This window comes from Gymnoscopelus microlampas, assembly GCF_963454915.1.
Source record: "Gymnoscopelus microlampas genome assembly, chromosome: 6".
Classification (NCBI taxonomy): Eukaryota; Metazoa; Chordata; class Actinopteri; order Myctophiformes; family Myctophidae; genus Gymnoscopelus; species Gymnoscopelus microlampas.
The window spans coordinates 13789521-13815180 of NC_139943.1; the positions used below are offsets into that span (position 1 = coordinate 13789521).

The 25660-nt window shown below is 41.6% G+C and overlaps 1 protein-coding gene across 1 annotated transcript in view; it reads left to right on the top strand.

Annotated features, from left to right (window-relative positions):
* LOC311047275 (neural-cadherin-like) overlaps positions 1 to 25660 on the top strand; it is a gene marked incomplete at both ends in the record, with an annotated part of 231151 nt that overhangs the window by 43984 nt on the left and 161507 nt on the right. The window contains 3 exons of the mRNA XM_084059930.1: positions 10490 to 10687; positions 18245 to 18470; positions 22410 to 22614. Coding sequence (XP_083916056.1) covers positions 10490 to 10687; positions 18245 to 18470; positions 22410 to 22614 — 629 coding nt within the window. The remainder of the gene's footprint in view (positions 1 to 10489; positions 10688 to 18244; positions 18471 to 22409; positions 22615 to 25660) is intronic.

Below are 25660 nucleotides of genomic sequence, written 5' to 3' on the forward strand. Positions count from 1 at the left end.
TTTGATCCCCAATGCTTTTGTACTTTTACTAAGTAACATTTTGAATGTAGACCTTTTACTTGTAACATCATTTCTACATTGTGGTATCTGAGCACATCTTCCACCACTGCTGTTTGGTTTCTTGTTGATTAAGTGCTTCCAGCTCAGAATAGAAACGTTATCCGCACTTATTATGCATCAGGAACGGATCATTCTCTTTACAGAGCAGGGTGCGCTGCCTTAACCGTTGCATACACTGGCACTGTTGACATTTTAGAAGATAGTGTCGGAACATTGATTAGTTTCTCTGGCCCTGTGACGCAGTGGCCATTTATCCAAATGAGCTATCTGTGCTCTGTGTCAGAACGTCCCCCTTCTCCGCAGAGCGATGCAAAAGAAAGCTAGATTAATTCTCTCCTCTAGCTTCTTCATCCCTCTGTTATTATCCCTCTAACAATCCTTTTAGGAGCTGTCACATAGTTTACTGCGATTGTGTTGCAGTTATGAACACTAGATCCAGTCAGGAGTGCAACACCTTCTGTTTCTCCCCGAAATGCGGCTATCTGGAGCATATGGCCGTGAAAACGATATAGCAGGGCAGCTCTTGGCATCTGTCTCCCACTTTCAAACCCAGATGTTTAAACATTGTCTGTTGATTTACATTTGAGGCATGTTGACATGCTTTATTCTATTTAAACAATGGAACCGCAGTTGACGGAATCTTGCACAAAATAATTCCACCCACTCTTTTACACATGGTGTTGTGACAATAAAGTTGAACTTTAGTCACATTGACCATCTCCTGACAAAGATCCTTAATATACCAAGATAGCAAATCCCACGCGCCTCAGCACTAGTGTGAAAAATTGTACACATTTTCTCCTAAGTGGGCAAAGCATGGTTGCCTCTCCCCACCCATCCCCTTTCATTTCTCATTTGGAATTAAGAGACGCGCGACCTACTTCTAGTCTCCTATGGGGGCGGGGACCCACGTTACACAGATACAGGAAATCAATAGAAGTTTGGGAGACTTGCTTTTTCCTTTGTCTTTGCCATTGAGATGCCTGCCTGTCTCCACACATTATTGTGTGAGACAGTGTGAAAATCAATGTCAAATCTTTGAACCCTCATTTCTCAGACCTTCAATTAAAAAATAAAAAAAAAACATAATTCTCTAAGCTGTATTTCAAACTGTTGAAATGTTTTAATACAAGCATGGAAATCTGTGGGTTAGGAAATGTGAGATGAGCAAAATGTGGCATCGGTCGGGCCCTACTGCTAACACAGGTACCCAGCCGATGTGACATTTGGCGAGAGCGGTTTAGCTAGAGCTCCAGCGTGCCGTGACAGAGCACATCAGTGGAGTCCACCCTCATCTAGTGAAGCTCCTACTGTTTCTGTAGACTGAGGATCAAGCAGCATGTGCTGTATGTAGCGGGTGTACGTGTCTAACACGCAAGATCTGTGTTGCATAATAGGATTTGAAACCTATACTGTACCTAATGTTATCCCTTAGATACCTACAGTAACCTGTGTGCGTGTGCATGTGCAAGTGCGTGTGTGTGTGTTTACTTAGTAAAACATTGAGTACTTTTTCCACCACTGGTTCCCAATACAAGTCAATGCAATGTGCCCAAAAGTTTGCTAAACTGTGTGTGTGTGTGTGTGTGTGTGTGTGTGTGTGTGTGTGTGTGTATGTGTGTGTGTGTGTGTGTGTGTGTGTGTGTGTGTGTGTTGTGTGTTGTGTGTTGTGTGTGTGTGTGTTGTGTGTTGTGTGTGTGTGTGTGTGTGTGTGTGTGTGTAGGAGGAGGATATTTTCTGAGGTGAGGCAGATGGCTTCTGAGGACATAATCTCTTGGTACTCATTCTGTTGGCAGCTCTACTGACATTCCTTCATCCTATGTTGACACAAGATCACAACGACTGCCTGTACAAAGAGTGACTCAGTTCTCTTTTCTGAGAGTTTCTCCATTTGACCAGAAAAAAGCTTTCAGAGAACAAAAATACCAGGTCCTGGACATTTTTGGACAGTTGTTGCCAAGTGAGTTCACAACTCTGTCGGTGTCCTTCCTTGCCTGCTGCAAGAGACTATTACAGCTTTACTGTCACATAACAGGTTTACAGGTGTAAAGAAGTGTGTGTGAAGTTCTTTTTATGTGAGTATAAGCTAATTAGTAGTTTCTGGGAAGGGAGCAAGAATAGAGATGGAAAGAAGTGCAAGGAAAAACGAGGATAGAAACATGAAACATAATCAAATGTTCCTGATAGGAGTAGAGTAAAAAAAACATACAGAATATCGTTGCTGTCGGGCAGAAACCTCGCATTTCAACTGTTTATGTTTTTTTCCCTCCTCATAAATGAATCCCGTATTTCATCACTCATGAGTGTCACACAAAAGTTGTGAAAACAAGCTCACAACCAGTCTCGCTGCTTGAGCTTGTAGATCGGCTATTTTCACAATTTAAAATGTTTGAAAAAAGAAAAAAGAACGGTTTTGGACATACAAGGTTTCCACCCGACAGCAACGATAAATAGTAACAGGTAGTACACCCGGCTGCCTCTGTGTTCGTGTCCTTGAGCAAAACACTGAACCCCTAACTGCTCCCGATGAGTGTAGAAATGTGTTTTTGTGTGTGTGAATGGATGAATGTAGCACACACTTGTAAAGCGCTTTGGATAAAGGCTCTATATAAATACAGCCAATTTAAAGACATCCACACACCAGACTGTTGTCCAATACCGCCCGATTCATACTTCATCACACGACCGTGTCGCTCGCGCACCGGGAAATAGCAGACCTGCAAGCTCACTACGTGGCGCTTCCGCGGCGTGTTGTGAGCTTGTAGGTCTGCTATTTTCCACAATCACGCGGCGGTGCACGCGTTCTTGTCTCTCACACTGCTGTATACTGCTGTCTCATGGCACAGGAGTTACTAATTGGATTACAGGAATCTTCTTATTCTCTCCGGGCGCGCCTGCGTGCAGGTGACAGCCAGGTGACAGCGAGCCAGGAGACTCCTGGGGGAGGAAAGATCAAGGTGGCTTTAGACAGCCTGGGCGGATGAAACCGAGTCTGGGAGGCTCGTCGTTCCCACCGGAGCCCGTGGTGTCTGGAAGCCTGGATGGAATCCCTGCTGCCTGCAGGAGGATCACGTCACTTCCAGCAGCCTCCACCATGCAGAGCTGGGACAACCCAACTCTCCCAGCCCCCACAGTCATTTATCATGTGGGGGAAGGAAGTGTGGTAAACTGCTGCTTTTACCACTTTCAACCCGGCCCTCCTATTTTAGGCGGAGAATTGTAGGTTCTTCCATTCATTTCACATTTATTTATGTTCACGATGCGACACCGTTGTATGACCAAGTACGAAATAGGTGGTTAAAGCAATGTTGAACTTCAGAAGAACCTTGGGTTGTTATCTGTTTGGGTGTGATTTAACCCCTAGAACCCTAGCATCCTGATCTAATCAGATCAGATCAGCAAGCTTTCAAACAAGTTTATACGTAGGGTTTAAGTGGTTAAAGCTGCACTGTGTAACTGTCCTCTTCTACCCCGGATTTGAACCCGGTTTCCTGCGCAAGTGCTGCCATTTTTACCATTGAGCTAATAGAGCCTGCCTGCTTGCTCAGGGGATAAATTGAATCTTGACCATCAGGTTAAAATTCGTGTCAGATCGTGTGTCTAGGTGAGACATGACCTTTGACAGATCTAAATGTCTCAATAGAAGAGCAGAATTGTATAAGTAATATTGTATAAACATACTCTACCATACAGATTGGACAAAATTACATTTTATTCATTAAAAGAATGTTACGTAGTGCCGCTTTAAGTCCAATTATTGTTGCGCCTGTTCCTCGTGAGTCAAGAACAAGAAACCAGCGATTTCATTCACTCTTAACAAGATCTTGTAATCACGCACACACACAAACAAATAAACAAACTGCCAATATTTCTTGATTTTTTTTCTGCCTATTTTGCCCGGCAGTGACTACTCCTGTTACACTTATACGTATGTGACTCAGCCTTAGGACCAAGCAAGCATAGTGTCATCCTAGATCCTACTGCCGTCCCGTACAATAGAAATTTAAAATGTAAAAATAAATTAAACACAAAATCTAGTTGAAACAATGCAAGTTTTTTTGTTTTTTTTAAGCACAATGATTCTAGTTGTTAGACTTTAATGTCCCTGAGGGATATCTGTTTTCACAGCCTGTTCAACGTAGAAACGCATAAGAAACGGTAGCATCCAACACACAGTGTGTTTAATTCTGCAATGGTCGAGTGGACAAAACTCCTAGATATTTTTTTTCCCCCTCTCAAAGTTCTATATCTCCATCTAGATGGCTTTATTGTGAAGTGATGATTGAGGGGGTGATCACTGTCACTTGCTATTGTGAGTGCTAGACATGGTGTGATGGCTCTGTTGTTCATATCTGAGAGTTTGGGTGTGGGAAGGACAATGCGTTTGGAGGCCATATGTGTGATACAACAATAGCTTCCCTCCCCCACTGTCGCATTTTCTTAACTCTTTGGTTTATGTCTATATTTATTTATTTTATATAACAATGTAAGCACTCAAATGAATCTTGCATCCTTGGTGTAAACTTGTGATGTGGTGTGACAATACAGTTGAAACCAATGAGATGCCTGCCTTTCTCCACACAAAGCATCTGAGATAGGTGTCTGGCTGGAGATGGCTGAGGACAAAACTGCTTTTGTTACGTTATACTACTCGTGTTCTGAGCAGCTGTTCCCGTCTTCAAAGCTTCAGACAATAGAAGGATTGTTGTATACTGTTGCATAAGAAACTCCCAACATTATTCATTTGTTGACAAGTACAGTATACAGAAAGTGTGTGAAAATCATTGTCAAAGGTGCAATTTTCAGGAAAAACAAGTAACAACAATCTATAAGCTGTAGTTCAAACTGGTGCCGGTGAGAAGATGTTGTAGCTATCTTCATATTGTGGCTGTCGCATCGGTGGAAACCTTGTATGTCCAAATAAAATCACACCCAGTGTGAAGTGGGTGGTGTGGTCACAGTGGTCATCACAGTGATGGAAGTGATTCACTTAAAAAAAAACATAAAAGTGTTTTTTTTAAGTCCATACTGCTATTCATAGGGCTGCACATGTGTCATGTGTTTCGCTAGCCAATCACAGTCCTGAATTTGCAAAGTCAGCCAATCACATTACAGCTAGTGGTGATGACACTAGCTGTAATGTGATTGGCTAACTTTGCAAAAGTATAGATTTGCATTGACTGTGGAAGGGTTAGGGTTGTAGACTGCGTTGTAGACTATTGGCCAATCACGGTGCAGGATTGGTCAGTGTCCAAACCTCACTTATAGGGGGGCGGTTACACCGCCCCAAAAAGGAAATGGGAAAAGGAACCTGTTTTCCAATGTAGTTATTATTTAGTCACAAGCTCTTGTTAATACATTTTATTGGCTCCATATTTATAAAACCCACAGACTGAATTAACCAATTTCAACCTGGCCTCCCTATTTTGTCATGTCATTACAGGCGAACATTTTCAAACATTGTCAAAATGTTTCTTAAAAACGAAAACAAAAAAAAAGGAAAATAGCAGATCTACGAGCTCACATGTTTTGTTGTGAGCTTGTAGATTTTTGTCACACGACAAAGTACAGTATAAAATATAAAAGTTGAAATATATGTCTAGTTGCTGCTCCTGTCACATACTGTATATTGGTGACCTATTTATTTTTGTTGCACTAAAGGACTTCTGTGAAGGGTAAGCCCCACTTTCCCCAAATTACGTATCACGACTAGGTTCTTCTTTTTTCTTTCCCTCAAGACTTATTTTTGATGTCAGGTCAGTGAGAGACAGCAAACCAAGGGCAGAGAGAAGACTAGACAAGACAAGACAAGAATACGGGGGTGTTTAGTTTATAGTGGGTAGAGAGGCCATCTGGTAATTCTGCATCTACATGTGGAAGTGTCCCTGAGCAAGACACTAAACCCTAACAACCCCCCCTAACAACCAAAAGATTACTCATTTTTATTAGATTAATCACAGTTTAGCTGCGATTAATTATGATTAATCACAGCCAATTTACTCTGCATATTGTTGTTTTTTATTGATTGCTTGAAGTTGTTATTGACAAAAATGTGCACATGAGACATGACCATAATCGGACATATCTGTCAAACGCAGGATAAAACACGAAAAAACTTGAGAGCTTATTTCCATTGTGGCCCTTTCATTGTTTTGAGAACGGAAAGATTAATGATGGCAGATATACACATTACATAGGTTTATTATGACAAATATAAAAAACAGTTGTGCATGGTTGGTTGTGCTGCTGAAGGAAAGAGCCATAATAGCGAGGTTTATTAGATAGCCTACACACTTACAGTATAGTGGAAATGGGAGAGAGCAGACACATATGGAGTGTGTGTGTGTGTGTGTGTGTGTGTGTGTGTGTGTGTGTGTGTGTGTGTGTGTGTGTGTGTGTGTGTGTGTGTGTGTGTGTGTGTGTGTGTGTGTGTGTGTGTGTGTGTGTGTGTGTGTGTGTGTGTGTGTGTGTGTGTGTGTGTGTGTGTGTGTGTGTGTGTCTTTTCAGGATTCAAATTCTAAAATAGCAAAAGTAGCAGATCTACAAGCTCAAAATTAGCTTGTAGATCTGCTACTTTTGCTGCTTTTGTGTGACACTAGTAAATGGTAAATGGTGCATTTCTATAGCGCCTTTATCCAAGGCGCTTTACAATGATTGTGCATTACATTCACTCATTCACACACACATTCATACACCGATGGCGGAGGAAACAACGCAAGGCACCAACCTGCTCATTTGGAGCAATTAGGAGTTCAGCGTCTTGGTCAAGGACATTACATTACATTACATTACAGTCATTTAGCAGATGCTTTTATCCAAAGCGACTTACAATAAGTGCATTCAACATAGGTAGGGAACGAAACTACTAATCACCAGAAGCATTAAGTGCATTCTCTTCTAAAACAAGCAACCAAGAGTATACCTAGCGCTAAAGTAAAAGTGCAATATATCAGCTACCTACTTTATAAACATATGAGAAAATCAAATGAGCAAGAGCTAAAACAAATAAGTGTATCGAATAAACAAGATACAATAAAACAATAAAACAAGAGTTTGTACGACTAGTTAACAACAAGTAGGCAAGGCGAAGAGGAAGGGTGGGTTTTCAGCCTGCGGCGAAAGATGGGCAGTGACTCTGCTGTCCTGACATCAGTGGGGAGTTCATTCCACCACTGTGGGGCCACAGAAAAAAATTGTGACGTGTAGATCGGCCAGAAGGACCCTTGAGCGACGAGGCAATCAGTCGCCCCGAAAAAAATAGGGACACTTCGACACTGACTCTTGGGGGAGCCCTGATCGAACAAGCGGTCACTCCACACCTGAGCCACTGCCCCCCGATAGTGTGATCAAGTAGGGCATACATTTACGAACAATATGTAGATAAGAGGTTTCTGCCGGACAGCAACGATACATCAGTGACTTATCAGATACTTTGGTAACATCTCCATGCAGCTGAATCCAAACTGGACTGCCGATGCAGACCAGGTTAGATCATAGGAGAAAGACACAGACTACCCCAAGACTGAACCATCCCATAGTCTATATCAGGGGTGGGCAACTTTGATGATGGAGAGGGCCACTATACTTCCACACTCACTCCAGAGGGCCACATTGCATATACTGTCGGGCCATTCTATGTGACACAAAAGTAGCTCAAATAGCCGATCTACAAGCTCAAAACGCGTCGCTTTGCGACACGTTTTCAACTTGTAGATCTGCTATTTTTGCTATTTTTGAATTGTAATCAGATATTTTTTTTGCTATTTATGAATTGCAATCCTGAAAGTATTTTTTTATTTTTATTTCAAATGTATTTAGTTATATTTGTGTTAACTTTATGACCTTAAATACAAATACATTGGACATAAACAAGAAAATAGAATGTTAATACTAGTCATTAAGCTACTAATATAGACTGAAGTAATTAAAGGGGGTCATGTTTGTTTAGTTTAGTTGCTTGTTTCTCCCGCGAAACCTGGCAACCCTGCACACAGTTTAGCGCGAGCCGTCGCGCGCACGCACACACACACACACACACACACACACACACACACACACACACACACACACACACACACACACACACACACACACACACACACACACACACACACACACGGTGACACGGCCGTCGCGCGAACACACAGGCGCCACACACACACATAGACACACACCACGGAGCTGTGTGTCGCGAGCGAGCGCGCGCACCAAACACACACGCCAACAAAGCGCGCATGTGTCGCGCGCCCCAAGACACGACGACGACGACGACGACCACCACAGAGGTTAGTCAAATTATAGGAGGATAACATATACAGTACTTATGCCTTTTCCCCCCTACATACACATACAAAAAATACATAGCAAATACAGAACAATTCACACCCAACATAACATTTAACACCCAACATGGAGACAAAGATGGTACAATAGCTTTGAGTTAACACTTAAGACTTGACACGAAACAACACTCTACAATCCCCATACCCTTCCTCTGTTCATGGCTAATTTATGGTGGCAGACGCGACACGATGTGAGCTTGTGGATTGGCTATTTTTGGCGTACGAAACCTTTGCACGTCAAAATATAAATCAGGCTTCAGGCTCTCCAGTTGGAAATTAATCACATTTAAAAGTTAATTTAGCTCTGTGTCAACAGTGGCTCTGTGGCACTATTTAGAAGTCTTGTTTAAAAGTTGTTTAAACAAAACTTCTAAATAGTGCCAGATAAGGAAAAGAATGAGGCTAACTTTTTGAATTAGGACAATGGTGGACCAATTTTTTTTATTAATGGGATTTGGTGGATCTTTGCTTTTATTGATGGTTGTTTTTGTTTACTGTTGGAAACCTTGTTGTATGGTTTTATCTATCAACCACGTCTTATATACGTCGTATAGGTTGTAGATCTACTATTTTAGAAACAGTTCAGAAAAGTTCGAAAATGTCCACCTACGAGATATCAATTCGATTTCGTGAACATCCCAAAATAGGGATGCTAGGCTTAATGTATAGAGTTCTTGGTGTGGACGGCTACAGATTGTGATGTGACAATACAGTTGAAAGTATGGTGAAAGCAGCTTGCAACTAAGTATGGTTCTTTTGCAATACACAATACAGTAACCATTAATGAATAATCGATGAAGACTTCTTAAGAACATTGAGTATTTGTGACCTAAAATGTAACACTTAGCTCAAATCAACATAACTTTTCCAGCACCTTGAGAATGCGCTGTTGTGTTTGCGTCAGTTCTGTACTGCATGAGATGAAGGTGAAACATCATTATTTCCATGATGCTGAATTATGATTTTCTTGATTTTTTTATTTTTATGGTGTGGCTCTACTTGAGGCTAGCCACCAATAAGAGGGTCGGTGAGTGTGTCTGTGTGTAGGATAGAATACTTTACTGGTAACAATCAAAAGCACAGCCTCACCTATTAAAAATGCCAAAATGGATTAAACACACAAAAAAAGCCAAAGCTGCATGCTTTCGATTGTGGTCCATTATGGTCCATTATATGTGTCTGTGTGCCCTGAGCTAATCTCAAGCCGCTGGACCAGTCAGTGCCTAATTTGGTGAGGTGTCAGGTTTGTGGTACTTAGTGGTTCTCATAGTGGGGTCCAGGGACACTCAGGTTCCTTGAGGGGGTTCCAAATGGACCCTTACCGTTCTGTTAGACTAGACTCTAGTCTAACAGAACGGTAAGGGTCCATTTGGAACACTCTCTGGTCACTAGAGAGTGTACAAATGGACCCCTCTCAGAGTAATGGGGGTCCTTGAAATTGCTGTTCCACATCTTTGACTGGCTTTTCTTTCTTTTTTTGGAGAAGCCACCGCTCCAGTTCAAGTTCATTCCTGATGGTTCATTGACAGTGGCGTGCACAGACATTTTGAGGGGCAGGTGCTCAAGTAAATTATACTTTTTTTTGTTTACTTGGTCTGCTCTTTTTTCCCTCTACACCTATACCTCTTTGCCAAAAATAGCCCACAACTCCTCGCAGCGCGAGGCGTTGTGGGCTTGTAGATCTGCTATTTTTGGCTAAAGTTCTCCTCAGAAAAGGGATTCTAGGTTTCGAGTGGTTATGGTAAAAAGAAAAATCATATCACATAAAGATTTGGCGGACCCCCTGTAGTAACTCTGAGGACCCCCTAGGGGTCCCGGACCCCCTGTTGAAGACCCCTGCTGTGCCCTTTTTTCAAAAGGGCACTTCTGGTCAAGAGGGCAAAGGGCAGGTGCTCGAGCACCACCTAGAGTCTATCTGTGCACGTCCCTGTTCATTGACCTGAGCTCACAAAGTGCTGGTATCTCTCTGCACTGTGTGTTCTCGTCTCCCACTAGTGATCCTTCTCCCCTCTACCCTACATGACAACTGTCACATCCCGGTACGCACAGCCCCAGTCACCCGTTGTCTCTGATGTCCCCCCCCACAGGCCCTGACTGGTACCTGAACAAGGTGAGGCTGGAGATCAGCGATGTCAACGACAACGTGCCGGTGTGGAGCATGGAGCCGTACCCGTACCTGACCGTGGTGTCCCCCAAGGCGCCCGCGGGCACGGCCGTCTACCAGCTGCACGCACATGACGGAGACCAGGGAAGCAGCGGAGAGGTGGAGTACTTCCTGTCTGATGGTGAGGATTTTGGAGTGCACTCCACCACACATTAGGGCTGGGTGATGTGACGTCAAATCAATGCCTCGATTATCGTTAATGAACGATTATTAAACATTTGGGGGGTGAAAATTGCAGATCTATCTATGCGACGCGTTGTTAGCTTGTAGATCAGCTATTTTTGTATGTCACCTTTGCACCGAAGTATAATACAGGCAGACGAATCGATTTAGTAGATTATTAATCTATTACTTTTCTTTCCATTTAAAAGAATATTTAAAAGACCCCTAGCAAGATTAAGTCTGTTATTGGCTCTAAATATGGGTTTAGATATATTTCCAATTAATTGCCCAGCCCTAACTCACACACATACTCACGCATGAGCGCACACACACACACACACATGCATGCACATATACGTACAAACAGAGTTATTTACATGTGATGATCATGTATTCATGCACTCGTGTGTCTCTCTGCCTGACACACACACACACACACACACACACACACACACACACACACACACACACACACACACACACACACACACACACACACACACACACACATGGACGCACACAGTCATGTTCATTGACAGCTTAGTGAACTCTAGCACTAGATTCACTTGTAATGATTGATGCAAATACAAAAGTAGACCCCTCTGTGATTTATTTTTTAGATTGAACATATTTAAGACCAGATCGATCCACGACATCGTAACGTCCCCAGGTCGATTTTGTCTGAGTTCAACCAGAGTCTGTCATTATTTTCCTGTCTCTCTCTCTTTCAATTATCGAACTGGCCCCGAAAAACTCTCTCCCTCGAACAAAAAGGAAAAAACGATCACATTTAAATTATTCAATCCCCAGTTTGTCTGGCTTATACTGCCGTGACCTCCTTAAAATATTTACCGTGAAGGGCATTCAGAGCCTTGTGTGTTATGATTGGTGGACAAGACTGAATATTTAGTGACAGAGGAATAAAATCTTCACCTCTCTGCGAATGTCAATGTTTCTGCTTGTCTGCCTGTATGGGTGGGTCAATGTAATATAGAACGCATCATTTCGTATGATCATAATGTTCAACATTATAGCAGGGGTCTTCAACGTTTTTCAGGCCAAGGACCCCTTAGCTGAGATAGAGATGAAGCAAAACCCCCTTTACATATTGTATAAAATGATGTTGCAGATAGATTTCATAGATAGATTCATAGACTTGTGTAGCGTTGTGTTGGGATTCATGTTAATGTGTATTTTCACACAGTTAACCACCTAAATCCTCAATATTTAGAAAACTCGTACTTGGTCTGCTCCTTTTCCCCCCTACATCAAACCTTCTTTGCCAAAAATAGCTGATCTACAAGTTCACAACGCCTCACGCTGCGAGGCGTTGTGAGCTGGTACAGTAAATCGGCTATTTTCGGCTAATGTTCCCCCCAGAAAAGGGATGCTAGGGTTCCCATCACATAAAGATTTGGCGGCCCCCCTGTAGTAACTCTGAGGACCCCCTGTTGAAGACCCCTGCATTATAGAATAGGAGCGCTGCGTGCAAGGACAAGAATGGGGTGCTTTTTGAGATGGTTGGAACAAAAGCAATAAAGGAGTTTAATGGTAGGGTAAGTGATATTTTTTGGTCATAACTAAAAGTGTTTTTGTTGAAAGGTTAAAGCACTCTATCGTGATAGTAGTCATTACTACAGAGTTGTGTTCAGTAACAGGGGTCTGCCCGTCTCTCCAGCTCTTTAATAATCAGAAAATACATTTTCAGGTGGGTTGCCAATTTCAGCCAATCAGTTGTTCCGTGTTCCAATTTTGTCTGCTCACTTCTTTGTGTCATCACTTCCAATATCCTGTATCCTATTTATCCCAACCTGAAAATGCATTTTGTGTTTACTAAAGAGTTGGAGAGACAGGGAGACTCCTGTTACTGAACAAACGCTCTACAGCAATGACTACCATCACAATATACAGTAGAGCTATGTAACACCTATTTTAACTAAAATAAATATTTGATTTATTTGATTTGCACAACATTGTATACATTTACAGGACATGTTAGTTATTTCCGAGGGAAACATTATGAGATAGTTGTTGTGCCGGTGAGGTAAGAAACCCTGGGGGGCTTATGTGAGAACCTCACCGTTTACAATACAATATATATATATCACTTACCCTACATTTAAGTTCCTTTCCTTTTGTAGAATAACACAATGTGGAGTATTTCAGGAGAACTTTTGTAACTATACCTTTCAGGACGGGAACCCCTTTTGGGGTTGCTGTTGCTATGTACAGTATATAGCAACATACATTTTTTGTAATTTTTGAATAAATATTTGAAGTTTTTCAGAAAACTTAGGTCAGCATTTAGAAGGTCCTTTTTAGAACTCGGCCCCAGGTCTAAATGGGTTAAAATAGGTTCAAGGCACGCTGTTCTGTTGAATAAATAAAAAGCCTTTATAGATGCATGGCTTGGCAAAGATTCTTTTAAAAAATTAAAGAAAAAAATGAAACACCTGACTGACCAGGTCATGACCCATCAGGATACACAGGTCATGACAGTATGTCCTGTCCTGTCATGTCTCATCATATCATCAGTTATAGAAAGGAACGCTCTGTGGAGAGCATCTCCACCCTGGGTTGCCTACCCAGGGTTGTGTAAGACGTGGGTTGTAGCCATTAGGCCCCGAGGAAGCTGTGGGTAGAAAATAGCATTTCTACCACATACCATTTTGAACATTTCTGGTGCTCTTTATGGGCAGAAGTGAAAGTGCTTTTCAACATGTGATTCTATTTTGGGGTTGATTGGATGTTGCATTAATAATATTATGCCCTTTTTGGTAAGATATAGATAGGCCCCTCCCACCAAATGTGGATGTCAATTACAGGCAAACAGTATGGAATATCAAAAAGCAGTTTGACACTCATTGTCACTTCCGAGATAATTTGTGGCTAATTTGGTGAAGCTTGGTCTGAAACATTGACATTTATCGCATTTGTAGTGCCCCCTATGGGACCTAGTGAAATCAATGGGAATGGACGTGCATTTTTTGTCAATAAGGTGACTCCCGCAAATTTGGGGGGGCGAAAAGATCATCTCTGTGCCTGGCTTTTGGCCCGGCAGAGATGATCAACATCAATACAGTATATCAGTATTGATATTAGTGATATTAAAGCAAGAATGGACACACTATTGAGAACATAATATAGAATGTGTCACTAGTATACGGTATATCACAGGTGGAATCCTTGTCTGTCCAAAACTTCCCGAGAAGACTTAAAAAGTAGAGTTTTCTGCCCGACAGCAACGATTTAAAAAAAAAGCAAAAAGAACAGAAAAGTTAGGTATCCAATAAAGGAAATTAACCCAGACCCAGATAGTCTAAAGTGGGACAAATATGTGCATATATTAAAGACAGTGAAGGAGTCATGACATATCCACATGAAATATTATCTGTACCAGAATAGTAATGACGATTACTCCAATGTAATACATACTGTGGTTATGTCCTTAATATATGCACATATTTGTCCCACTTTAGAGTATCTGGGGTAATTTCCTTTATTAGATACTCAACTTTTTCTTTCTTTTAGCTTTTTTCATACTTTGTAATGACACATACTATATTATGCGCTCAATATTATGTACATAGATAGATACACCTTTATTTATTTATCATAACAGTATTGCAGTATGAAACACAGGACAGATACAGACTTGTTTTACTTGATTGTTTTATTGTTTGACACTGTACACTACAGCACTTTGTAACACTGTTTCGAAAGGTGTTTTATAAATAAAATGTACTTATTTACTTACTTACAAAAGAGATACAACTAAGAATACAAATAAGAGTAAACAGGTACAGTGGTAATGTACTGTTCAGGGATTAGGAATAAGTTGCCAAATTTCATTTCATGGCTACCGGCACAGAGGAGCAACCAAGTCAGTCCCCTTGCGTGAGGGTTAGATGAATCTGACGATGCCTGCTGGTGCTCAACGACTCTGGCCCCTACTACTGTTTCTCCTTATGGAGGGTGGTGTCCTATAGCCTACTAGCCTGCCATTGCCAGACTTGTGACGTGGATTCACTCACATGCTCCTCCACGGATACCGTGGAGGAAACATGTGAGGGCGCCTAGGGCATGTGAGTGTATCCACGTCATCGGTCTGGCAATGGCAGGCTACTAGCCTCCAGCTTCCTCCTCCTCGTTCTCCCCCATGCCACCACCTCCATGCTGTTCAGTTTAGCTCAAGCAACAGAGCCACCCCTTTTCAGCAGCTTGTTCAGTTGTGTTGATGTTACCCCCCCCCCCCCCCCCTCCCCCAGTAGACCACTGCAAAGAAGAGAACACTGGTAACCACACACTCGTAGAACATCTGCAGCATCCTGTTGCGTCCTGCAGAGCAGTGCATTTAGTTTTTAATTGTTATTTTAAAATATTTTCAAAAATGCCCCCTAAAAATAGATAAATTAGAGCGAAAAAGGTAGTGAAAATTGCAGATCTACAAGCTCACAAGCTTGTAGATTGGCTATTTTCTCTAGTTTTGGTTCCGCAGGTTATATAAAAGTTCTCTCTTTGGGAACCGCTGCTGTAGAAGGCCTCTGTATTGTCAGTCGAGTTCAGCTCGTTGTTCATGTGTACTCCTAGGAACTTCATGTGTACTCCTAGGAACTTGTGGGTGTCCACCACCTCCACCACCAGCTCCTTGGTCCTGCCCACATTGAGCTGAAGGTGTTTTTTGTCCACCAGGGCATTGTGTTCATTCGTGCTGTTTCATTCGTGATTCCGCTGAAAATAACGGTGTCATCTGAGAACCTTTGAAGGTGACATGTTTCCAAGTTGACACGGAAGTCGGCAGTGTAGAGGAAAGGTGACAGCACGCTACCTTGGGGGACATGGTGCTGCTCACCAGCACATCTGAGAGGTTGCCCTGCAGTCTGACATACATAATAGTCCGTGATCCAGGGCCAGGCCACCAGGCCATGATCCACCTGCATCACAGAGAGCTTTGTCAGTTAGCCGGTGTGTTTGTGATGGTGTTGAAAGCACTGGAGAATTCAAAGAGCATGTTTTTTGTAGGCTCTGTTTAGCAGGTAGGTGATGGCATCGTCTACACCGATGTTTGTCTGGTACTCTCGCTGACATTCTTGTTTTAATATCCGTTTGATGTATATTGTTGATGATAGATTGATTGATGTCACTATATCATTTGTGTGCTTACTGTTATGACATGAACCCTCACAAAAGCTCCCTTGAGTTGGTGAACTCGTTGTTCAGCAAGAGCTTTTTTTTTTCTTCTTTTTTTTTACTTTGTCAAGCCTTGCATCAATAAAGGGTTTTTACCTATTTAACAGAACAGGGTGCCCTGGACATTTTATGGGTTTATTTCGTCATACATATGGTGAAGTATTGTAGTGCAGGTAATTGCAACAACCTCCGATCTTGTGAAAAATTAAAACGGCGCCGCTAAATATTCTAAACGCAATTCTGCCAATGATCATATTCTTTGAGACACAGTTTTAGCCGGGTCAAACAAGGGAATCACGTGACGTTGATCCCCTTCCCCTACTCGCTCATACTAGGACATGACGTATGTGTAGGCAGAAGAATAGGGTTTAAGTATATAGGGGTTGTATAGCCTTTATATTGTAGGGTTAGTGTTTAATACTTTACTAGTCGTGTTTGAATATACTTACATACCAGTAGCATCGGTTGGTCCATTATAAACGTAATGCTTCTTCAGTGACATCGACATGACCTCCCTCCAAGTGTGTGTGTGTGTGTGTGTGTGTGTGTGTGTGTGTGTGTGTGTGTGTGTGTGTGTGTGTGTGTGTGTGTCTGTGTCACTCGCCCACCACCGCAGAAACCCAGGTTCAATTCCGGGCAAGCGTGCCTCCGGCTCTAGCTGCTGGGCGCTCTGTTGAATTCGAGCAGCGTTGTCGATAGTGGGTGGGAGGCCGGCATCGCCAGCTGCGCTCACCCCCGATGAAGACAATGCTGTCACAACATATGGTTTTAAATAAATACACGCATACTTTTTGCATGGGAGCTCTACTGTATGAGAGTTTGGCTCTACTTTTTCTCTCTCTTCGCTGAACTAGTGACTGGTTGATCGGAGGCAAGCTGTTTGTGGGCGTATAGGGTCTGGGGGAGAGAGCGCCAATGGTTCTCAACGTTCGGGTCCGGGGACCACCGGGGGTTGAAATGGACCCATACATGTCTGTAACTCAGAGAGTGTACACAATGGATTCCAATGAACCCTTATATGGGTCCATTTGAATCCATTTGTACAGTCTCAGAGTTAAGTAAACTCTGAGAATTTTACAGCGTAGACAGAGATTTAAAAAAATATATATCAAATAGGTCTCGAACCTCAGAGTGGGTTCTCCTGGTTAAATAAAGGTTACATACATAATCAAATGGCCTAATGCACATCAAACTGGGGGTCCTTGAAATCCAAAAGGTTGAGAATCACTTAGATAGCGTGAACCTCCGTGCGTGTTACACTCCCTAGGGCTGTCACGATTATGACATTTTACTTTGCGATTAATTGCCGCTCAAATGATTGCGATTAACCATTTAATTGCATTTCTGTGATTGAACATTATGTAAAAAAACCAAAAACATTTTTGTTTGGCTTTTTGGCTTGGTAAACATAGGTTGCACAGGGCAGAAAACAGAAAACGCAGTGAGGTGAAAACAGTGTATCAGAGGAGGAGGCAGTGTAGCAGTGTAGGATGGTGGCAGTGCCAATAGGGCGCGTTGGCAGCAACAGGAACCTTGTCGTCACTGGGATAAATTACAATGACTGTCTGGAGAAAATGCTAAACAAACTGTGCAGGGCATAGTTTGTTTATGCCGGAGCGGAGACGCTCAGAAAGACATCAGCATTTACATTTTGAGTGTCCAAAATATACCTACATTATGAAACGTGGAGAGAGGGAGAGAGAGAGGTGGATGAAGTACTAAAATGTTTTAGTTAAGTAAAAGTATCAATACCGCACTGTATACAGTACATTTACGTATTTAAGTAAAAGTTCGGTTTTCAAAATGTAGTATTTGCATCAAATTATACTTGAAGTACCAAAAGTAAAAGTACTCATTATGCAGTATGTCCCATTTCACAAGTTTTCAGATGTATAAAATGTGTGCAAATATTTTTGAAAAATAGCAGATCTACAAGCTCACAATGCGGCACGATACAACGCATTGTGAGCTTGTACATCGTCTATTTTCAAATAGATTAAGTTTAAATAGGGCTGAAGTGGTTAACGCATGTTTTGCAACAATATTCTAAATCCACAAAGTAACTAGTAACTACAATTGTCAAATAATTGTAATGGAGTAAAACGTGCAATATTTGCCTCTGAGATGTAGTGGAGTAGAAGTTAAATTATTGACAATTGGAAATACTCCAGTAAGGTAAAAGAAAATACCTCAATATTGTACTTAAGTATAGTACTTGAGTAAATGTACTTAGTTACCACTGTAGATAGATGGATAGATATACATTCAGTATTGTGCTGTGTTGTGTTGGTGCTAGTAGTGACTCACCTGTGTCATCTGTGCGTAGGTGGAGATGACTGCTTCGCGGTGGACAAGCAGACGGGCCAGGTGGTGACCGCGGGCCCGGTCCTGCAGCGGGACCGAGAGTACCTGCTGAGCGTGGTGGCCCTGGACGGCCTGGGCAGCCGCAGCGTGCCCGCCATGCTGTCAGTGGTGGCGGGAGCCAGGCCTCCCCAGTTCACCAACACCACGTACGCCATCGCCATCCCGGAGAACACGCCAGAGGGGCAGCCGTAAGTACTGAGCCGTCTCCTATTGTTAGGTCACACTGGTTCTCAACCTTTTCAGGCCGCGACCACCCGAAGAAATCATATTTGTACTGGGGAGCCCCCACCCTGACACTTGGCATTGTAGGAGTTGAGGCATAAAATTTAGTTCCACAGAAAAATATTGTGAAAATAGCTGATCTGCAAGCTTGTAGATCGGCTATTTTCTAAAGTTTTGCCTCTTTCTTATATTATTTGACAATTTGGCCAATGTTTGACCGATTTTGATTGTATAGTTTGTTGATTAGGCCTACTTTTGATGCAGTAATGGTATGGATGCAGTAAAAAGGTCTTAAAAGTCCTTCAATTGCCACTTTGATACTGTCATCTGTCCTATACTGTATGTCACTGGTTCTCAAAGTGGGATCCTTGAAGGGGGTCCAGGGTATCCCCAGCAAAATTAGTTAATACTGGATAGTAGCATTACAATCGGTTTAAGCACTTTAACCCTATATACAGTACATTGGCTGAATATAGCTCATCTACAAGCTGAAAACGCGATTGGTTATTTTCTAAAAACATTTTAACAACACAAATCTTCTCTTACGGGGGTCCCTGCCGACAAAATCTTTTCAGATGGGGCTCCGTGTCCAAATGCATATTAATTTGGGGGTCCTTGACATGAAAATGTCTGAGAAGCACTGTCCTGTAGGTCACTGATTCTCAACCAGCGGTGGTCCGTCCGTGCCATACTTACAGGTGGTCCATGGGAAAATGATTTAAAATGTCTATAAAATCATATTTTATAAATGTATAAATCATATGTTTAAATAATTCTGAACATGTCGTACTGCAATCTAAAAGCTTGTAGATCAGATGTATAAAATAGGGTCTTGTGTGGTTAATGTATGTTTTGTAATAATAATCTAAATCTATAAAGTTTCTAAATAATTGTAGTGGAGTAAAAAGTACAATATTTGCCTCTGATATGTAGTGGAGTAGAAGTGTACATTACCTAAAAATTGTACTTGAGTACTAACAGTACTTGAGTCAATGTACTAGTTACTTTACACCACTGACTACATGCAGTACATATGTTGTACTGCATGAACACATGTTCACACATACAGTGTGCTTATATATCCTTCTGAATGCACAAACATTTCATTAGCATGCCAACACATGCACACACACACACACACACACACACACACACACACACACACACACACACACACACACACACACACACACACACACACACACACACACACACACACAGGCTAATTTGCACAATTACTTGTGTCGACCTACAAACACAAGCACACTTCGAATGTTAATGAATCCTAATTTTAGCATTGGAGAGCAAACAAGCGTAAATACCCCGGATCAAATGTATTCAAACAGAGTCGGGCTAAAGCAAACATTCCACAAAAACAAACTCACAAAAACAAAGAAATAAATTGAGCAGTCTAACAACCTTGCATTAGATTACAGCAGGGGCTGGCAAAGTTTTTCAGCGCAAGACCCAGAGGAGAAATCGGCTGTCTCCCTGGGACCCAGACTTACAAAAGTACATTATGAATTAACCCATTAAGACCTGAGGCTTATTCTAAAAACAGTTTTCTGAAAAACTTATGTTGCTATATCAGTGGCAACATTTTCATGTCAAGCAGGGACGTGCACAGATAGACTTTAGGTGGTGCTAGAGCACCTGCCCTTTGCCCTCTTGACCAGAAGTGCCCTTCCAGTTTACAGAAGGGGTCTTCAACAGGGGGTCCGGGACCCCTAGGGGGTCCTCAGAGTTACTACAGGGGGTCCGCCAAATCTTTATGTGATATGATTTTTCTTTTTACCATAACTACTCGAAACCTAGCATCACTTTTCTGAGGAGAACTTTAGCCAAAAATAGCAGATCTACAAGCTCACAACGCCTCGCGCTGCGAGGCGTTGTGGGCTTGTAGATCGGCTATTTTTGGCAAAGAGGTATAGGTGTAGAGGGAAAAAAGAGCAGACCAAGTAAACAAAAAAAAGTATAATTTTCTTGAGCACCTGCCCCTCAAAATGTCTGTGCACGCCACTGATGTCAAGGAACTATATGTATTTGGCCGCAGAACCAATGTGCTATATATATATATAGCTAAAATCTAAAATGACACATATGCTTTGCCGGTTTTAATGGGTGAATCACTTGAGCGCAACAGTATTTCAATAGTAGTGCAAAATAGCAAATCTACAAGCTCACAATGTCTCGCATTGTGACATGTTGTCAAAACAAGAAATTATTTGAATAGATCATATGCCACAGGCTTCTCTGCCTTTTCTATACAGTAGGCGAACACATGTAGAGGAATTAATGTTGACTGAAATTAGCTGTGTGTTCAACACACACATTTTAGTACAAGATGTGTAGTTCATTGCCAGTTCATCTGTCACATTAAAGCAATTAAGTACAATTACGAATAATGCCAAGTTGGCATAAAGTTTACAGCAATCGTTAACAAACTCTTTGAGAGACAGAAAATAGTGGCAGAAACTCCCACAACATTAACACCTCATTCTCCCCACCTCCACCAGTGACTATGTCAATGAAGTGATTTTCCCTAGAAATGCTTAACCGCCTGTTCGAACACGTGTCATCATTTGTTTGTACATTTTGGTTGCTAACAACACAGGACGGTGTGAACACAAACCAGACCTATTGCAAAAAGTAACAATTTAGATCCGACCGGAGCTTTTTAGAGGACTTTAGGTGTGAAAGGCCTATCCATGACCTATCCATTTCTGTTCCGTCCGCTGGCTGCAGGAGTGTTCCAGCGGTCGAGGTCGAGATCGGCCAATCATCAAAAGGTCGCTCAAACGTCACTTTTCTTTCCTGTCGATTCATCGGCCTGCGGCTGTTTCACAGCCTGTGGCAAAAATAAAGTTTTTCTTTTTTCCTTTTGTGTAGGAAAGGTTAAAAAACTTGATATTTACTCGTGACCCATAAAAATGGGTCTGCGACCCAAAGGGATCTTACATTTGGGAAAAAACTGTATTAGAGTGCATTGACCGGGGGCCTGTAAAACGCTTCACCTTTAGGCCACATCTGATTCCCCTTTTTGGCCTAGTATTGACAAAAGAACAACAACAACGGCTTAATTTGGATTCAGAACATATTGGACTGGATTTTAAAAAATACTTCAGAGTGCTGACAAGTGCAGAACATTTCTGGTTCGAGGGGTTTTGATCGATCTTCAGTCAGTGCCGGCGCGTGTCAAATACCATACAAACCTTGTATGACCAAAACTGTTACTTTTCAGGAAATGTCAAAAAAGAACCTTTGCTTTCCGATGGATCCACCATAGTTATTATTTAGTCACAAGCCCTTGTTAATACTTTTCATTGGTTTAATATTCATAAAACCCACAGACGCACTTAAAGCTGTACTATTTTCTATTTCTATTTATTTATTTTTTTGTCATTTTCCTCTTCTACCCCGGATTTGAACCGGGGTGTCCTGCGCGAAGTGCTGACATTTTTCCCAATGAGCTAATAGAGCCAGCCTGCTTGCTCAGGGGAAACATTGAATCTTGACCTTCAGGTCAAACTTTGTGTCAAAACAGAAACAGGATTGTGTCAAAGGTCATGTCTCTCACCTTGACACAGGATCTAAAATGTCTCAATAGAAGAGCAGGGAGACAAAAAACAACCACCCCAATTGTATAAATTATAAAATTCATTGAATCATTACATATAAGTTACATACTGTAGTGCCGCTTTAACCACTTTCAATCTTCTAAAATTGAATTCAGATCCGCTATTTTTGCTACTTTTGTGTGACACTGTAGTATGACGAAGTAGGGAATTAATTTATAACAAAAACAAACAAACATACAAAGTTGAAAAATGCGACGTTGAAAAATGGAGATACAAGATTTCTGCCCGACAATCAAATATTTCCTCTCCTTCCTCTGTTTCCTGCAGCTTCCTGGTGGTGTTTGCCATTTCCTTCCAGAAGCTGTCACTCAGCTACAGCCTGCTGATCAATCCCAGCAGTCTGTTCAGTATTCAGCCTGAGACTGGAGAGATCAGCCTGACCAGAGCTCTGGACTATGAGAGTGACCAGCGGAGGTACCTGCTGATGGTGAGGGCCAGCGAGGACCCCAGTGGCCTGAGCACTGCCATAGAGGTTAGTTTAAAAGACATCTTTAACTCTGATAGTGTACAGATGTACACTGTCAGAATTACAATACATTTACACTGATGATTTTTGTCTGTATGGATGATGATTTTTGTCTGTATGGATCAAAGATAAAGTGAAATACATACGGATAGATACTGTACCATCAATAGATAGGCAGGCAGGCAGGCGAGAAAGGATAATGCAAAAAAGCTTACTGCTTGTTTCCATTGCAGCCCTTAGTATGAGGTGTGTATGAGGTCATGTAGTGTGGTGCTGGTGAGTGCATGAATGTATAAATTCAGGCCACTCAAAGTGTGTGCGTGTGTGTGTGAAGGGGGGTGGGGATACATGGGATACATCAAATACATATTTACAATGTTTTTACAACATCAATACAAAAGTCCCTAAAATCCTTAAAAAAATAAAACATTTCACTAACAAACATACCACAGGAACCTCAATAACTACTACCTACTCATCAGTTTCCTATTTAATCATAGATAGACAGACAGACAGACAGACAGACAGACAGACAGACGCACAAGCGCATGCGCACACACACACACACACACACGCGCACGCACGCACGCACGCACGCACGCACGCACGCACGCACGCACGCACGCACGCACGCACGCACGCACGCACGCACGCACGCACGCACGCACACACACACACACACACACACACACACACACACACACACACACACACACACACACACACACACACACACACACACACACACACACACACACACACACACACACACACACACACACACACACACACAGAGGAACAGTGTAAAAATGAGTCATACCGGATTTTGTCACTTATATCAAGTAAGCCAAGTTGAGCTGAGGGTCACTGTGACCCTATATATATTAAGTCAGTCTGGAAAATCATCTTGTCACCAAATCCAAATGAAAGAAATCTCACGCCTCTCTTGCTGAGTTCTCTGATAGCCGGCTTCATCTACCCACCGCATAGTTATCACCAGGAAAGATGCCTTTTTTACTAGATGCCAGTCTCTGAAATATATTTTAAAAAAACTATGTTTCGCCTTTTTCTTTTTCAAACTGGATTATTTCCAAAGTTAAAGTATTTTTGTTGCCAATTCAGAAAAAAAACATTTGATTTAACAAGAAAAACTAAACAAAAAAATGCAAAACTAAAAACATTGTCATCATTTAATTTGCAGTATTTCCTCTTCTATTGAAGACATTTCAAAGGTGTCTCGTCACTTGCCAGTCAGATTACTGAGTGAATGTAATGCATGTGAATGACAGAAGGCCCAATGTGTTAATTAAGCAGTAATACACAAGAGCAAGTTCTTCTATACAGTACCATCTGATACTGGTTGTCACAGGAAGGGCTGCAACTATCAATTATTTTCTTAGTCATAATCCTACTGGTTACTTTTTTGGAAGTCGAATAATCGAGAAGCACATTTTTAATATATAGTTACATTTTTTGCATTATCGTTTTTATATATTTAATTTTCTATAAATCAACAAATCAACATAAAAAAAGTATATATTTTTTTATAATCAACTAAATTGATTAGTCTGATTGTTGCAATCCTATTAGACTTAATAATCAATTTATGCTACTGTTTTAAAAAAAAATCTAAATGTTCCAGGAAATTTCCCCCATACATTAAGTTGATTAGTTTGATTAGCTGTTGCACCCCTAAAACCCCTATCACACAGTAGTTCAGCACAGCAGTGCTAATATATCACATCATACAGCACAACCTCAAGTGTATTATTGCTATTCTGCCAGTGTTTCAGTATTAATATTTATTGTTAGACAGCAAAGAAAGCAAAAACTACACTGGTATTAGCTGCATGGTAGCCACTATGAAGATGAAGCTATATTGGGAGATAATCGCCATCATTAGGATGTCTCTCACCTACTCACAACGTGAGGTCCGATCTAACTGTGTGGTATAATTGCTGTTAATTTCATGTTGAGTGCGTTGATTGGGGGGGCCTGGCTGAGGTGACATCCACTGCTTTTAAGGTTTAAAGGTGGTGCGAAGGCAGACTCAGGCAGTGGTGGAAGAAGTACTTAGTTAGATAGTTTAGTTAAGTAATAATCTTTCGCCTTACCCCGGATCTCCTTGTACTCCTGCCTACTTTCTTCGTCTCTCTGGCTATCCCATTTGTTCTTCGCCAACCTCTTCCTCTGTATGCTTTCTTGTAAGTGGTTCATGTATGTTTTGTAATAATAATCTGCAGTAAAAAAATGTGGAGTAATCAGAGTAATCAGAACAACATTTGCCGCTGAGATGTACTGAAGAAGTATAATGTATCGAAAAATGGAGATACTCAAGTAAAGTACATGTACATGAATATTGTCCTTACTTGAGTAAATAAATGTACTTTCCACCGCTGGTTTCAGGATGCACTTGATGATGCCTGCTCATTTATTTACAGTGCTTGCCAAAAATACATTAACTTAAAATACAAACAAAAAACACAAGTTAAAGGACAAGTCCAGACTAAAATAACATATAGCCATTTTCCTACTTATATTGACCCCAAATGACTGGCCATGGGGTCTATTTGCAGAATTTCCCCTGTCGTCCAGTTTCCCTAGCAGCCCCCATAGCATGGAGTAGAGCCCATAAGCATATCTCTACTCTGCTATTTGTTGTGGGCAAAACTTTTTTTTGTTTTAATGAATTGGTTATTAGTTGTCATTGCACACGCATCCATGCCTTGGTTGTCCCACACAAGCCGCCACAGTCTCGTAAATCATGTTTTGGGGTGAGCGTTCGGCACAACTGCCAATCAAAGTCAATATACTGGCCAATCACAGTGCGTCTTTTCCGGCAAAACACACAACATCACTTTTGGCTGCAACAAATAGAATAAGTAGTAGTTACTGTATATGCTTTTGGGCTCCACTCTATGCTGGAGCCCAAAAGCCCACTGGGTTGCAGTGGAAAACGGACGACAGGGACTATTCTGCAAATAGACCCCATGGCCAGTCATTTGGGATCAATAAAAGTAGGAAAAAAAGGCTATATGTTATTTTAGTCCGG